This window comes from Arthroderma uncinatum (genome assembly GCF_011692745.1).
Source record: "Arthroderma uncinatum strain CBS 119779 chromosome Unknown scaffold3, whole genome shotgun sequence".
In the NCBI taxonomy this organism is placed as follows: domain Eukaryota; kingdom Fungi; phylum Ascomycota; class Eurotiomycetes; order Onygenales; family Arthrodermataceae; genus Arthroderma; species Arthroderma uncinatum.
Genome location: NW_022983865.1, coordinates 4,763,035 through 4,776,211, shown reverse-complemented (window position 1 = coordinate 4,776,211; position 13,177 = coordinate 4,763,035). Strand labels below are relative to the sequence as shown.

Here is a 13,177-nt window from a genome sequence, read left to right as displayed (position 1 = left end):
GATATAGCTACATTATGCTCTTCATGCTGATACTCACATAAAGTAATAGGCCACTTCAAGTGATTTCATATCTTCCTACGATTCGAACATGATAAACGGCATCATCTACCTTCATCTTGGTGTATATTTCTACTCTTGTTCGTCGTCTCTTTTTATCTTCGAGGTTGAGATAGAAATATCCGCCAAGCCATTACATAATCACTTATGTCATCTCGACTTCCCGTGACTTCCCGTGACGTTGGAAGTTGGAAGCATCAAAAAAACTGCGAGCTTCAAGAAGGATGCGACGTTCCATCAGCCAGCGCCCGCCAATTCACCAGATACCCTCACCTCTGTGAGCAGGACACTGATAAACGGTGTCTCAAAAGGAGCATCGATAGCTCGTCCGCGAACCACCACCATACCATAGCTTAATACCAAGCTCAACTCATACTAGGCCTACGTAGAGCCATAGCTCGGACTGCGTCATGGCCTGCCCGATCACAATGGCCAAGTTTGTTGGCATGGTCTCAGTTGGCATATCAACTGTACGTGTATACCCGTTAATATAGCACCAATGGAGCTTGCCGGCTTACGAATGTCTACTCACAGGGCCTCTCATACGCAATCTCATCCATCGCTCTCCCAGCTCTCCAAGGGCTTCCCACAGCTTCCCTTGCCGCCCAGGCCCTGACGGATATCCAGTACAAGGCCCGCAGGACTGCGCTGACACTCTCGCACATCACTGTAATCACTCTCATCGCAGCATTCAGCCTCTCGTCTCCTCGTCGGCGACACCCTTACCTCCTCTGGACCAGCGCATTCTCCCTTCTCGGCGGTATCGGGTTGGAGCTATTTACAAACCACCCTTCGTTCATCCAAGGAACCGAGAGCGTCAGCACCAGCACCTGCAACTCATATCTTTCATCACTATGCTGTAGCTCTAAATCTCGTGGTTCTCGCTCATCTGGCTGCTGTGCTGGAGCGTTCTTGAGGAATCTCTTCTATGGACCAGCACCCGAGTCAAAGTCGACCATCCCCGAAAAGAACGCTGAGGATGAGGAGTCGTTTGGAAACTCGAGTGAGATTGAGCTCATCGAAACTCCATCCGAGGCAGAGTCCACGGGTGGCACTATCCGCTCGACCGGAAAGGCATCGGCCTCCAGCTCCTTGCCAGAGATCAACGGCGAGACCGTAGAGGCATCAATGAAGCAGGAACGCAAGTTGCATATGCTAAGAACTTACCTTCTTGGTATCGGGTTCTCAATGGGTGTGATTGGCATCTGGGGCGAGCGTACTAAATAGCTACCCTCCCTGCCTGATTTTGGATTACAAAACTCTGGCTGGGTATCTAGATGATACTAAAACAACTTCCTCTCTTTATCCGCCCTCCAGCTGACTGTATATAACATTTTCCCTTAACGATCTCTTTTTACCTTATCGGCGGATAAGTTTAATGCTGGTTGATGACATTATGCTATTTCCCACCCTCTTTTCCAGCCAGCGACTCTTTTCACTCCTTATGTATGATACGTCTCTCCATAGCCGACCTTACTTTGATAAATACATCCTTCTACTTCTACTTCTTTCCTCCTTGACTTCTTTACTTCTTTTCTCTACTTTGCGAGGGAAGTGATGCTCACGTGACTCTGGGCGATCGTAATAAGAAACCTTCCCAGTTTGATGCTCGAAGCAGCTAAGAAAGCTTTTTGTTAGTTTCTCGAAAAAACAACTTCGAGCACTCACGCCTTCATCGACATCTCACGCCAGGACTCGAGCTGAGACGAGACATCCTGCACCGCGGACTCCAACGGCCAGGCCATGCGCGGTTACTGAGCTCCTTGACCCCCTTTACTCTCGCCAGCCGCGACCACCTGCAACTATGGCGGACTATGCAAGCTTGAAGGTCACTGACCTGAAAGCAGAGCTGAAGAAACGAGGAATCCCACAGACTGGCTTGAGGGTAAAGCAGAATTTCATTGATCGACTCATTCAAGATGATAATGCGCGCGCAGGCGCACAGCCTGGCCCGCCAGTCGAACCCGCAACGGCACCAATACCAGACACGACACCGCAGGTGACAACAGCTCCAGTATATCAACAACCGCCAGCTCAAGCTCCAGAAGCTCCGTTACCCCAGATGATACCATCTATGCCAGTCGACCAGCCTCCCGTGGCCCCCGCAGCTCCTGTGCAGGGAGTTACAGCGGCTGAGGTACACACGACTGTCGTTCCCGATGCTCCTGCGCCCGCTGTCGTCGAGAAAGTTACCAGCATTTCACAACTTATTGAGCCTGTGGCAGCTCCTCCTGTCGCCCAAGCACCGGCACCAACACCTAAGCCAGCTGTGGTTGAACCTGAGCCTGCTCCAGTTACCGAGTTGGTGGTGGAGGATATCACACCAACGCAACCCGAACCCGCGCAGGACGAAAGCGCCACGAAAGCCTCGTCCGCTGATGTTGAGGTCTCAAAGGAAGATACGGATGACTCTAGGAAGCGCAAACGGCGCAGCGAGTCCCCACCACCGTCCCCAAGGAGCCTCGCTTTGAAGAAAGCTAGACTCGAGGAGGAACAGCAGCAGGAAGAGCAATCTCGTCCTGTAGCCGAAGAAGCTATAGTAGAAAAGGAAAATACACAGGAACAAGAACCTTCAAGCGCTACACCAGTGGCTGCTGCACCGCCGGCTCAAGATGTGGATGTGGAGATGGAGGAGGCTACTCCTCTGATGTCAGAACCGAAACTGGATACCGATGAGATTGAAGATAAACCACGAGCAGGAAACGAAGCGGCGGCCCAGGAGGAGCCCTTGGAGAGAGCAGAAAAACCACATGCGCAAAGGCGCTCAGTTGCTGATGCTCGGTTCAAGGGTTTGTTCCCTGCTACGAACGGCGCTCCCTTGCGACCTGAGTCGCCACCTCCAGCAGAAGGGGATGACCGCATGATTACTCCCGCCCTACACCCAGCAACTACCTCGTTATATATTCGGGACTTCATGCGGCCTTTGCAGCCAGCTACATTAAAACGACACCTGTGCTCTCTAGCAGTACCACCCAATTCATCTCCAGATCCAGATGTCGTGATAGATTTCTTTTTGGATTCAATCAAAACCCACTGCTACGCCAGCTTCACGAGCATTGCTGCCGCCTCTCGGGTCCGAGCAGCGTTGCACGACGCAATCTGGCCCGAGGAACGCACTCGCAAACCTCTCTGGGCGGATTTCATCCCTGAAGAAAAGGTGAAGGAATGGATAGAAATCGAACAAGCGCCCGGAAATAGCGGGCGTGGCGCCCCTCGCTGGGAAGTTGTGTATGACGACACCGAGGATGGAGTCAAGGCACGACTCCAAGAAGCATCGTCTATAAACAGTGGACCACCTCGTCTCCACGATAACGGCCATGGAGACGCACACGCGAGCTTTGGTCGAGAACCACCAACTGGCCCTCGAGCGGACAGGATGGCCCCCGGAGGACGTCCGGGGAGCCAACAACAAGGCCATGCTCCTAGTAAAATGCCGGAGCATGGCTTCAAGGCCCTTGATGACCGATTCCTATCCACTACCGCGAAGCCTAAGCTCTACTACCTACCTGTATCCCGTGAAGTGTCAGATAGACGTCTAGATCGATTCGACGATCTGATCAAGGCCGGCCCTGTGTCCAAACGTGGCGGTGACGAGATGTTTAGATATACGTTTGAAGACACTGACGAGTTCGTCGTGCAGGGGCCAGAATACGGTTCTCGACGTGGTGGCAGAGGAGGAAGAGGAGGCGGAGGCCGTGGCGGTGGTGGACGGAGCGATTGGGGAGGCGGCTGGAGAGAAGGCAACTGGAGAGGTAGAAGGTGAAGGATCCCTAGTTCTTCAAGTCTTTCCATGATCTTTTTTGTTCTTTGCATACAATTCTTTTTTTTTCATGCTCTTTACATGCTGGCATTGGTTTCGTCGAGGGAATACAGCTATTAAAGGCCTAGCTGTTTCTCATTCTTTCTATCTGCCTTTTTTCGTCTTTATTGGATCTAACCCTGGCTTAAATGGTGTTTACATGGCGATGGCTACAGGGGATAAAATACAACCTTTTCGCAAAGGGGGATAACACTAAATCTACAATGTTTATATATATCGGCCTTTTTCTACCTTCTTTCCATCTTAACTTTTTTTTTGGCAGAAAAGAGCTGGCCTGGTTTCGTTCATCCATATTTATTTATTCATGTTTTGTTTTAGTCAAATTACAGGAAGTGGACGGGATATTCCATTAGCTTGATGCAATCAAGTTACACCTTAAATGCTATCGTTTCATTCGTGTCATATTTAACGTTATAAACATAGAAGTGGCCCCTCAGGTTCTATAAGTACTTGAAGAATAACAGAAAAACGACGGCCAATTCTTGACTTTCTCGATCTCTACGTACATGCATTCCTAGCTATGGAACAGGTCACCGCCCATGCGCGACGACAGTTGGCCTTCCTTGGGACCATTGCTGCGACGTATTGAACTGGCGATAGAAAATTTCTTCCCCAGTTCTCGCATCTGTTGGACGTTCTGACCCAGAGCTCCCAATAAGGCGACGAGTAGAACATCGTTTGCCTGTGCTAGAGACTCTATAGAGAGGGCATCTGAGTTCTGAGGGTTCAGCAGAGCCAAGTGGGAGATGACACAGTAGATACTGCGGAGGAGGGAATGAGAGAGTGTTGGCTTGAGAGCATTCGGTAATGTCATTGGTGTGTCGGTGCTGGGATCTGCAATCGACTGGAGATAGCATTTTATGAGATGGATTCGGGACTGTAGAGTTTTGACAGCACTTAGGCGTGTGGTAAGATTCGCAATTACTGTGGAATAATTAGCATCTCAGATTATATGTGCGGTAATAGGGAAATCACGCTCACAGTCTTCATCTTCAGGAGAAAGAACAAGAACCTCAGATGACGCCGATATCTTCTGTCTTTTTTCTTTATCCTGCCTCTGTGCCTCAGTCTTTGGCTTGCTTGGTTCTTTATCCTGAATCGCAGTTGCATTTCCGCCTCCGGTAGCAATTGAATCAACACTGATCATCTCTGCTTCCCCGGTCTCGATCGAATATGGCACTGGCCGGAACTTCAACATCAAGTCCCTTTGTTGGTCGTCTCCTTGCATCGGACGGTCCCCATCATCAGCACTGTCTCCTTCATAGACTGACTCGTAAACGGTAATCGGAAGCTTCCCAACTGTCGAAGAAGTGTTTCCAACATCGGATGAATGGAATGCGAGCAGTATAGCGGCCTCATTATAGTCCCGAAGCATCTGCTCGTGGATGGGCACTTGGGAAGGTAGCGGGCCAGAAGGAGGTGTGACGGTAAACCAGCCAACAAGATCTAATGCTGGTGACTTATGGACATCCTTAACTATAGTATAGTAAGCAAAAGAGCCCATGTATGCTATAATAAAAGCTCATAGAAGCTTACATTGTTGTAACCGCTCGTTAAAGAATGCCTGGTGTAATAGCACCTCTCCATTGGGCCCGGTAACCAGGTTACAGTCAAAGACATGCTCTAGGGTGATAGATCTGCCATGCTGCTGCCCAAGTATCGCGCCAACAATCAGGCCCTTCTGCTGTCGAACCGTATGCCGTGTTATATGGTCCGAGATATTGAGGAGGACTAAGGGATGTAGCAAGGCGTGGAGGCTGGAATGTGAGGATTTCGAGGAAATGAGAGTATTAGGTGTTTCTGCCATGGCGTATCAAGGTTCTTCCCCCGGTATATCGCAAAGAAGAGAGAGATGGAGCAGAGATGAAGCAGCTAGGAGTATGTTAATGAGCTGAAGTTGGAGCTTGCTTGCCTTGCCTCATATTTGTTTTCCGGATAGATTGTAGATAACGTATCTCACCACTCGATGACCACCCCAACAAAAATCTTCATCTCGACAACCACCTATCTTTAACCACCCACAACATGCCTAATGAAGAAGCAATTGCTTATACAATTAAAGATTTAAGATTATAAGACGTCCCTAATTACATATAAATAGCCAGAAAGTAGAAAATCAATTAGAGGACTTTTACGCGTTAATATTTAGGTAAAACAGTATCTAATAAGGAAGCCACCTTAACTTATTATAAAAAGTTAATAGATACTTAAGAGGAAATCCTTTTATAGTATATTAAACATTTATTAAATAGAGGCCTATCTCCTATACCTCAAATTATTATAAATCTCGTTCTAGAGCTCACCAAATAGCTAGTTAGTATTAATTAGATATCTCAATTTTGCAAGAGGCATTAGGTCTGGATAACATCAAGATATCTTTAAATAATCAATTAATATAGGTATATTATAGATAACTCTATCTATTTTAAATATTTCTATAATCTTATAAATACTTAAATATTTATTATTTATTAGATATCTCGTTACTAATACCCTCTTCTTTAGCTAGAGAAGGTAGTTAATAAATATAATATTACTCCTAGTAATATCTATAACTTTGATAAGAAAGACTTCCTAATTAGGCTTAGATATATAGTAAAATATATAGTCTCTATCTATTTACTAAAGAATAAAAAGATAACTACTATTTATAATAGAAATAGGGAATTTATCTCTCTACTTACTACTATTTCTATAGATAGGGAAAGGATTCCTTCTACACTTATTTATAAGGGAGAAGGAGATCTATAAGACACCTAGTTAGATAACTACTCCCTAAAGGAATAAACTATATATTTTATAGTATCACTAAATAGTTAGAGCTCTAATAATTATAGCCTAGAGTAGTTAAAGAAAGTCTTTAATAAATATATAAAGATAAAGGCTAGTAGAGTAAAGAGGCTCCTTATCTTTAATAGGTACTCTTCTTATATTAATATATAATTTATTAACTATACTAATTAAAACTATATCTTTCTTGCTATTCTTTCTCTCTATTTAACTTACTATCTCTAGCTATTAAATATTAGGATATTTAAGCTACTAACTAGTATATATTCCTAAGAAGTTAATAACCTAATATAGAGAGGCCTCGAATATCTCTTAATTAGAAAGAGAGACTTTTAAAAGCTCTTTTATACTATATAGTATAAAGCTCTTATAGAGGAGAATATTAATGTCACAAGCTGACGGCGCTCCTTGATTATCTAAAGGTGATCAGAGGTTCACACCTGCCGTAAGACAGAAGGTACGAAGGTCTTAGGGAAAGCTTAGGTTGGAAGTGAGTTGTTATAGGAGATGGCTTGGTATTAGGGTGAGATAGAATACTATAATAAGACTATCCCTTAGTTCCAAGTGTGGCTTTAGTCAGTGCCTGGGTCGGATGAAGGCTAAAGGTCCTTATAAGCAGTAAAGATAAAGTTGACCTATATTAATAGGCAAAGGGGTATTTGGTGAATATAGTATAAGACAACTGGAATGGTGCTTTATATTAAGTAGTATAGTAAAACTATAGCTGGTTTGATCGCGAGTATAAGACTCTTGATCTTAAGGAAATGAGCGTCTTTATATATATAGTATATTTAGTCCCTTCCTTCTGATTCTTCTTAGGTCCCATTATAGATCTGATGTCCTGGTCCCTTTGTGGACCTTTCATGTTCGGTCCCATAGGGACCTGTCCCTGGTCTTGGCATCTGGGACCTGTCCTTATGGTCACGTGATGTGTAGTTATTCTGTCCCGGAATCTTATTGTTTAATGAGTGTATATCCTGGGGCTGCGCCGCAGGTGGTCTGTAATATTATCCCCTCCTTTCTTATTGAGTTGTCTCGACGAGTATATAAATAGTAAGTATATTTCCCTCCTTTTTGTTAGGTAAGTCTCCTTTCTTCCTTTATCATGGCTCTTTGTTTTATTATAAAGAAATCTTCCCATCTTCTCTGTAACCAGGCTACCAAGCGTATGATTCTGGTGGCAGCCATTGATTGTTCTAGTTCCTTATCACGTTCTTGTTATGATAACTATTTTTGGTCTCTTTAGCCTTGTGTTGTGATAGATTCCCACAGTAAATGTTGTTCCTCTTGCGTTTATAAGGATTGTCCTTGCGTCAGCCGTCTTGTGGATAACTCTCCTTGGGCTAAAGAATTGGCCTGGCTTCCTTACTATCTTAGTAATTCTAATATAGATGTCGCTAGCAATATCTAAATAGTCTATTAGGCCCGGAAAAGCTTACTAAGGCTTAAGACAAGCTTTTAGTTATAATAGCTTGTAATCTTAAGCTCCATTGGTGTTAGGTCAAGTTGTCTAATAAAGCTGCTTCTTTTAATACTACTGGTGAACTCCTTATTAGTCCTCTATCCTCTAGTAGCGTTTCTATTAATCAACTTCTTGAAGCGTCTTCTCCTACTTCTAAACCTTCTAGTAAAAGTCTTTGACTAGTCCTAGTGAGTTCTTAAGATATTGTGCTGGCTTATAAGTGTTTTCTAAAAAGTTGTATCCCTTCTATTTGACTAAGTAGTAGGTTTGTCCGCTAATCACTTTCTTGTCTAGGATCTTTTCAACTTTATATTCTTTTTCTTGATTTTCTGGTTATATTTCTGGTTTGTATGGTTTAGTGTTCTGGGGTGCTTTTTCGATTAATGAGATGTGAAATGTTGGGTATATTTATATGTGTTCTAGGAGTTAGAGTTTGTAATTAAGTTGTCCAATTTTTTCTAAAATCTTGAATAGTTCTAGTTTCTTGTGGTCCAATTTATCACTTAGTCTCAATGTCTTGATATTTTGTCAAAGTAGGAATACTTTTTCCCCCTTCTTAAAGTCTGGCGCTTCCACGTGCCGTTAGTTATAGTAGTATTTCATTCTATAGTTCAAGAATTTGAGATCTAACTATAGGTGTTTATAGAGTTCGCATATCTATTCTATTGAAACCTCTGCTTCTAAGGCGTGCGTCTTGCCTTCTTTTAGTGTTTTTATTATTTCCATTTCTCTTCCATAGTTTGTAAAGAAAGGTGTCATGCCTATTAAGGCGTTCTTTACTCTGTTATAGGCGAGCTGTGCTATTGGTAGTAGTGAAACCCAGTTATCCTATTTATAGTTGATATAGTATCTCAGGTATTGTTCTACTGTTTGGTTTATCCTTTTGCTTTATCCATCTGTTTGTAGGTGATATGCCGTTGAGGCTTTCTGTTTAATCCCTATTCTTTCAGTGAGTGTTATCTAAAATTTATATATGAATCTTGTGTCTCTATCTGATATAATTTTGTCTGATAATCCTTTGTCTGTAAAGACATGTCATAATAGGATATATGCTGTCTCTGGTGATGTAGTCTTTTTGATAAATAGTATAAAATAAGTATACTTCATTAGTCTGTCCGTGACTATAAATATTAAATCATATTAAATGCCCGTTTGTGGCTCTATTAACTTTGGTAGCTTGACTATAAAGTCTATCGCTATTGATTTCTATACTGTTTCCTTGTATAGTATAGGCTGTAGGAGTCTATATGGCGCGTGTTATTCTGATTTATTTTATTGGCAAACTTCACACTCCTGGATATATCGTTTGATCTCTCTCTATATTCCTGGCTAATAGTAGTTTTGCGTAATTTGATCTATGGTTTTTTTAATTCCGAAATGTCCTACAACTTTTGTGTTGTGGTTATCTCTTAGTATTTATGGTTGTACTTCTCTGGGTATATATATCAATCCTTGATATAGAAGTATTCTATTTTCCTTTTTATATTTTTCGTTGTTGTCTTTGATTTATTTAAATAAGGGATCTTTTATTATTGCTTTTTGTATTTTATTTATTAGAGTGTCTTCCTCGGTCGTGACTGTTTGAGTAGCTCTTAATGCTTGCTGATCTAAGATCATACCCTTGGTATCTGGATCTAGATGCAATATTGCTCTAGATTCTCTTTTCTTTATTATTAAATCTGGTCTTCTGCTTAATGCGTCTGCGAAGGCATTCTCTATTCCTTTGTAGTATTATATTTTAAAGTTGTAGTAGGCTAGTACCTTAGTGTACCATCTTGACTGTTGATGAGTGAGTTCCTTGATCATTATAAAGTATGTTAGATTCTGGTGGTCACTAATAACTGTGGTCAGATGCCTTGCTCCTTGGAGCTCTTGTTTCCATCTCTTAAATGCTGTAATAATTGCTAGTAATTCTTTGTCATGGATATTATAATTCTGTTCTGTAGGGGTCATGGTTCTTGCGTAGCATGTAATCAATCTTAGTTTTCCTGTGTTGTCTTTTTGTTATAATTGTGCTCCAATCGCACAGTCTGATGCGTCTATATTGAGATAACTCTCTTTATTTAGGTTAAAGTGTATTCGCATGTCTCCTTGACTAAACTTTTCCTTAAGTTCTTTGAATGCTTGTTCTTTGTTGGTTCCCTAAATAAACTCTTTTGCCTTCCTGAATAGGTCTGTCAGGGGTTTTGCTGTTGCTAAGAATTTGTATATATATTATTGATAATAATTCGCTAGTCTGTGGAACTATTGTACTTCTTTGACTATTGTTGGCGTAGGCCAATCGATAATGGCTCTGATCTTGTCTGGGTCTATCTGGATTCCTTTTATTAATATGATATGTCCTAGGAACTTGACTGATTATTTGTAGAATTCACACTTTGATACTTTAAGGTAAAGCTTATACTCTTTAAGTTTCTTGAGTACTTGCCTGACTTTTTCTATGTAGTCTTCTTAGGTTCCTTTAGTAAATATTAGGACGTTGTCTAGGTATACTACTATAAATATGTCCAAATATTTGTGTAGCACATTGTTGATAAGCGCCTGGAATATTGCTGGTGTGTTGGTTAATCTAAAAGGTATAACTAAGAATTTGTATAATCTGAATCGTGTCCTGAATGCTGTTTTCTATTCTTTGCCTTCTTTTATTTATATCTGGTAGTAGGCTTCTTGTATATCTAATGCTGTGAAGTATATTGTTCCTCTAAATCTGTCTTGTATCTTATTAATGAGTAGTAATGGGTATTGGTTCTTGATTATTATATTATTAAGTTGTTGGTAATCCACGTATAATTGTAGACTTCTATCTTTCTTTAGTATAAAGATGATTAGGTATCCTGCTAGTGATTGTGATTGTTGTATGTATCCTTTTGCTAAGTTGTTGTTAATATATCTTTGTAATGCTTCGAGTTCTGTCTTAGTCAACCTGTATGTGGGTTTGTATGTAGGCGTCTTCCCTTCCACTAGGGGTATCTCATGATCCTATGCCTGATGTTCTGGCAAGCTTTCTGATGGTTCTTATTCTCTGAATACCTCGATTAGGTTGTGATACTCCTTTGGTATCTGTTGTTATAGTTTATCTATTTCAGTAGCTTCCTCTGTTTGGTGAACCGTTTCCTGCTTCTTTATTGATTAATCGTTTGTAGTTCCTGTTGTTCCTATTTTGACCTAGGGCGTCTTGCCCAGTATCTGACCTCGATCCCTTCTTTTGGTGTAGGTGGCCGCAAGGGTATCAGTCTTCTGGTCAGAGCGGCGGTTTCCACCATCTAGTTATAATGTGCTATCTCTCTAGTTAATAGTTGGGTTGTGTTTCGCTAACCAAGGGTGTCCCAAGATCATGTTGTAACTCCCTAGGTTTATCACGTTGAAACATTCTGTTCCCTTGTACCATCCTTTGACGTGTACCTTCATACCTCTGGTTTCCTTGTTGATTCTTTGGTTCTAATCTTTGTTAAGTCCTCCCAGTTTGTATAGTTCCTTTTTTGTTTGGGTATGAATCCCTGACTACTTTATAAATTCTAGATCTATAAAGTTCCTAGTAGCTTCTGAATTGATTAGTGCTCGCGCGTTTAGCCCTACTAATTAAACTACTATTGCCAAGTGATTCTTTCCTTTTATCATAGCTAGACTTCTGCCTATTTTAAGTCCTGTAGACTATCAAAATCGTCCATTTCCTATTGTCTTGATTTATTAATTATGAGCTTTGTTCTATGGTCCTTTAGTGCTAGTTAAAGTTTAAATTTCCTTATTCAGTTCTTCCCAACTAAGTTTGTCTGTCGAGTCCTTGTCTAGGTACCCCATTGTCTGTGTTGCTTGGTCCTTTCAACCCTCTTGGAGCTGTAGCTGTCTTTGTAGGTGTCGTGTAGTTTTTAGCTAATATTGTGCTGCTGCTTTTCCTTCAAACTGTGTGGTGTGTCCCTTATACTACATAGTGATTTGTTTGCTGGTTTTCTAGTATAAGACTTCTAGTTGTTCGTGTGGTGTTATGTTTTCTTGGTCCGTTATATTGATACTTTTTCTATCTATCCATCCTGAGTATTTGTTGGTGTGTACTAGACATTCCTTGTTGGTACAGTACCTCTAGTGGATGTTCTTGCTGTCTCTGTATGATAGATATTTTATGTAGTTTTTGTAATGAAATCTTTATCCTGATTTCTATGTTTCTTTGAAGATGTGGTATTTGTAGTGGCAGTCCCATCTATATTTGTCGTGGTATGGGTGCCTAGGGTCTCTAACTTCCGTTTGTTTTTCCTTATTGTGTCTAAAACATAGTCCTTTTTCTTTGCACACTGTCTAGTGTTTGTTAGGTATCTGGTTATTATATTTCTTTCTTTGTTCCTATAGTAGTTCATGACTATCTTTGAACGTTATTTGTGGTGCTTTGTTTTCCCAATTGTTTGTTTCCTGTGTATCTTTGTATTCTGATTTGGTTTCTCCTTCCAAGTTTGTTTATTCTGGTGTCACAATTCCTTGGTTTGGGCTTATTGCTGGATTATATGTTTGTTATCCTATTGTTGCGTTCTGTTGTATCAACGCTGGTTATTTTTCTTGTTCAATCCGTTCATCCTGTTTCTGCCATCCTTGTCATTGTTGTATATCAGGTACTTGTTTATATGTGTTGTTGAGTTCGTTTTCTGGTGGCTATAGATAGGTGACTTTCCTTATTGCCCTAAGGTATTGTCTGATGTTCTGTGAGTCTTGGTAGCCTCTTCTATCCTGTTCCTTCTTATGGCTACTAGTCTTAGACATAGTGGTAGCGTTGAGGTGCTTCTTGGTATCCCCTTGTTTCTTCTTATAGTCTTTTGTAATATGCCCGGGTTTCTCGTAATAGAAATATAGCTTCTTGTCTTTATATCTTTTACTTTTCTTAGTATTATAAGGTCGTTTTTTAGTAGCGTCTAATTCTATGGGTATGGTGCTGTAATTATTGCGTTTGTTTAACCCTTTATATTAGTTTGCTTTCTAGAAAGTGTTCTTTCCTTATTATATGTTTTGTAGGTTGTAGAGTTGATTATTGATACGTACTGCCATTTCAACCATTTATTTAAAAC

The 13,177-nt window shown here is 41.3% G+C and overlaps 3 protein-coding genes across 3 annotated transcripts; 2 read left to right on the top strand and 1 right to left on the bottom strand.

Annotated features, from left to right (window-relative positions):
• Positions 1–485: 485 nt before the first annotated feature.
• Positions 486–1,284, top strand: GIQ15_05214 (uncharacterized protein; the record flags this gene model as incomplete). The annotated part of the gene is made up of 2 exons (XM_033552631.1): positions 486–527; positions 592–1,284. The coding sequence occupies 2 exons, from the start codon at positions 486–488 to the stop codon at positions 1,282–1,284; spliced, it is 735 nt and encodes a 244-aa protein (XP_033406361.1).
• A 577-nt stretch (positions 1,285–1,861) lies between these two features.
• Positions 1,862–3,820, top strand: GIQ15_05213 (SAP domain-containing protein; the record flags this gene model as incomplete). Its single annotated transcript, XM_033552630.1, has 1 exon — positions 1,862–3,820. The coding sequence occupies one exon, from the start codon at positions 1,862–1,864 to the stop codon at positions 3,818–3,820; it is 1,959 nt and encodes a 652-aa protein (XP_033406360.1).
• Positions 3,821–4,391: 571 nt separating this feature from the next.
• Positions 4,392–5,684, bottom strand: GIQ15_05212 (signalosome subunit; the record flags this gene model as incomplete). The annotated part of the gene is made up of 3 exons (XM_033552629.1): positions 4,392–4,801; positions 4,859–5,353; positions 5,414–5,684. 3 exons carry the CDS (start codon positions 5,682–5,684, stop codon positions 4,392–4,394), a joined length of 1,176 nt encoding a protein of 391 aa, XP_033406359.1.
• Between the last annotated feature and the right edge of the window lie 7,493 nt (positions 5,685–13,177).